The sequence below is a fragment of the Austrofundulus limnaeus genome, unplaced genomic scaffold (genome assembly GCF_001266775.1).
Source record: "Austrofundulus limnaeus strain Quisiro unplaced genomic scaffold, Austrofundulus_limnaeus-1.0 Scaffold61, whole genome shotgun sequence".
NCBI classification, from domain to species: domain Eukaryota; kingdom Metazoa; phylum Chordata; class Actinopteri; order Cyprinodontiformes; family Rivulidae; genus Austrofundulus; species Austrofundulus limnaeus.
Window position 1 is genome coordinate 1,008,612 of NW_013952463.1, and position 1,952 is coordinate 1,010,563.

The following is a 1,952-nucleotide window of genomic DNA, read 5'->3' on the forward strand; positions in this document are numbered from 1 at the left end:
CTGAGCTGGATAACTCACAGGAGGAAATGTCTTTTAAATGTATGAATAACAATGTGATGGCTAAAAAWTGTGCTTGGATATCATGTAAAGTACGGTGCTCATGCTAAATCCTCTGTATAAAAGTGTGCTTATTTAATTTTATTTTTCGAGTTCATGTTTTTGTTAGAGTAATAACAACCCGAAAAAAAACATGTTTTTGTACGTGTTTTAGGTATTTTGACCATTTCGTATTGTGGAATATCATGCATTTATTCTGTTTGCAGGGACCAAGGAGAAGACGGAGGAGTTTATCAGGCTGCGGGCCTCCAAAGAGGCCTTGTTTACTGGGGCCAAGCATTCAGCCAGTGTAGCCTGGAAGTAAGTTTGACCATTGTTTTATCTGCGTTCACTATTTTTGTAATAAATGTGGGAAAAAAAAGATATACTACTGTCTACGTGGACACTGGATGTTTTCCAAAGAAGTTCTACTGTTTTTCTGTAGGACTGTATAGCTTTGTTAAAAACATTAGTGTTTCCCTCCACTAATATCAATGTTAAAAGTAATATGAGTGTTAGTTGCATTGTTGTTATCAACATTGTGAGTGTTGTGCCTTTTTTATTTTGTTATTAGGGCAATACTGGAGCAGATGAAAATAGACAAATTAGTTACCACAGTGCAGGCAAAGAAGAAATGGGACAATTTAAAAAAACGTTATAAGGCAAGTACATTTTTGTCGATGAAATTCAGCTAATGCATTTTTTTTCCTAACTGATGTTTCTTGTAATGCTTCACTCTTCCTTAGAAGTGCAAATATCCYGGCTCGGGAGAAGGAGTTGCTGGGAAGCCCACTGTGGAGACTTGGCCCTGGTTTGTCCTCACAGATGAGGCATTGAGACGAAAACCATCGATGAAGCCCCCCGTCCTACTGAGCTCCATCCCTGATGACAGACCGGGACCAAGCACCGCAGTGGGGTCACAACAAGCAGAGGACGAGGAAGATGAACGGACGACTGGTCCACCAGCACGGAAGAGGCCGAGGAGGAATGGTCGAGATGACGAGCTGATTGACCTCATCAAGGAGGACATTAGGCTGCAGAGGGAGGCAGAAGAGAGGCGAGCACAAGAGGGGAGAGAGTATATGGACAGGTTGTTCTCTCTCCTCGAGACAATTGCCAAGAAGTGACCATTTACTGTGCTCTGACTTGTAAATATTTTTTTTTATTTGTTTGCAGTGATTCCCCTTGCTTTTAATTTTTATGTTTACTTTTAAATAAAAGTTTTTCTTTATTGCTTCTGTGTTTTTGTTTATAACACAGGTCTGTCCACATTTCAAAATCAAGTATGAAAATAGGTACAGCATATTAAAAAAATGGTAAACAATTCCTTTGTGTGACCTATGCATCGGTTCATTCATGATAACACATGACGTGAGTCACTGTCAGTGAAATAAATGTAGAGATGCACTGCAAATATCAAATTAGATCTTGCAGCGAACAGTATATAATATTACACAATGTCAATTGTGTGGAAAACTGAGTAGTGTTTTTGTACAGATAAAAATGGCATAAGTAGGCAAATGAAGTGCAGGAATTACATGTATGTGCTGCAACTACATAAAATACAACAGAGAAGACATTATGTAGTAATGACCAGTGTTTTACAATGGACCAGAAAGTGATACTTGAGTTAAAGTACAAGTATCTTAACCAATAATTACTTTGGTAATAGATAAAGTCTCCTTTGGGATTATTAGTAAAGTGAAAGCAGTAAAGTATCTGCTATTTTTTGGTACTTAAGTATTAAAAGTAAAAGCATTGAATTAAAATGAGCAGTTAGATCGCAATGACCTTTATTAGGAGGTCAGCTCCCGATCAACTGCAGAAATGACTATATTTTATTAAAATAAGTAAGTAAGTAAACTTTATTTCTATAGCACCTTTCACAGACACAAACATCACAAAGTGCTTCACAG

General features: G+C 37.6%; 1 protein-coding gene across 1 annotated transcript; it reads left to right on the top strand.

Annotated features, from left to right (window-relative positions):
• Positions 1 to 1,241, top strand: LOC106518452 (uncharacterized; the record flags this gene model as incomplete). The annotated part of the gene is given in 4 exon segments (XM_014009750.1): positions 1 to 39; positions 264 to 357; positions 611 to 698; positions 783 to 1,241. Coding segments are annotated over 4 exon segments (602 nt in total), but the record flags the coding sequence as incomplete, so codon positions are not given.
• Between the last annotated feature and the right edge of the window lie 711 nt (positions 1,242 to 1,952).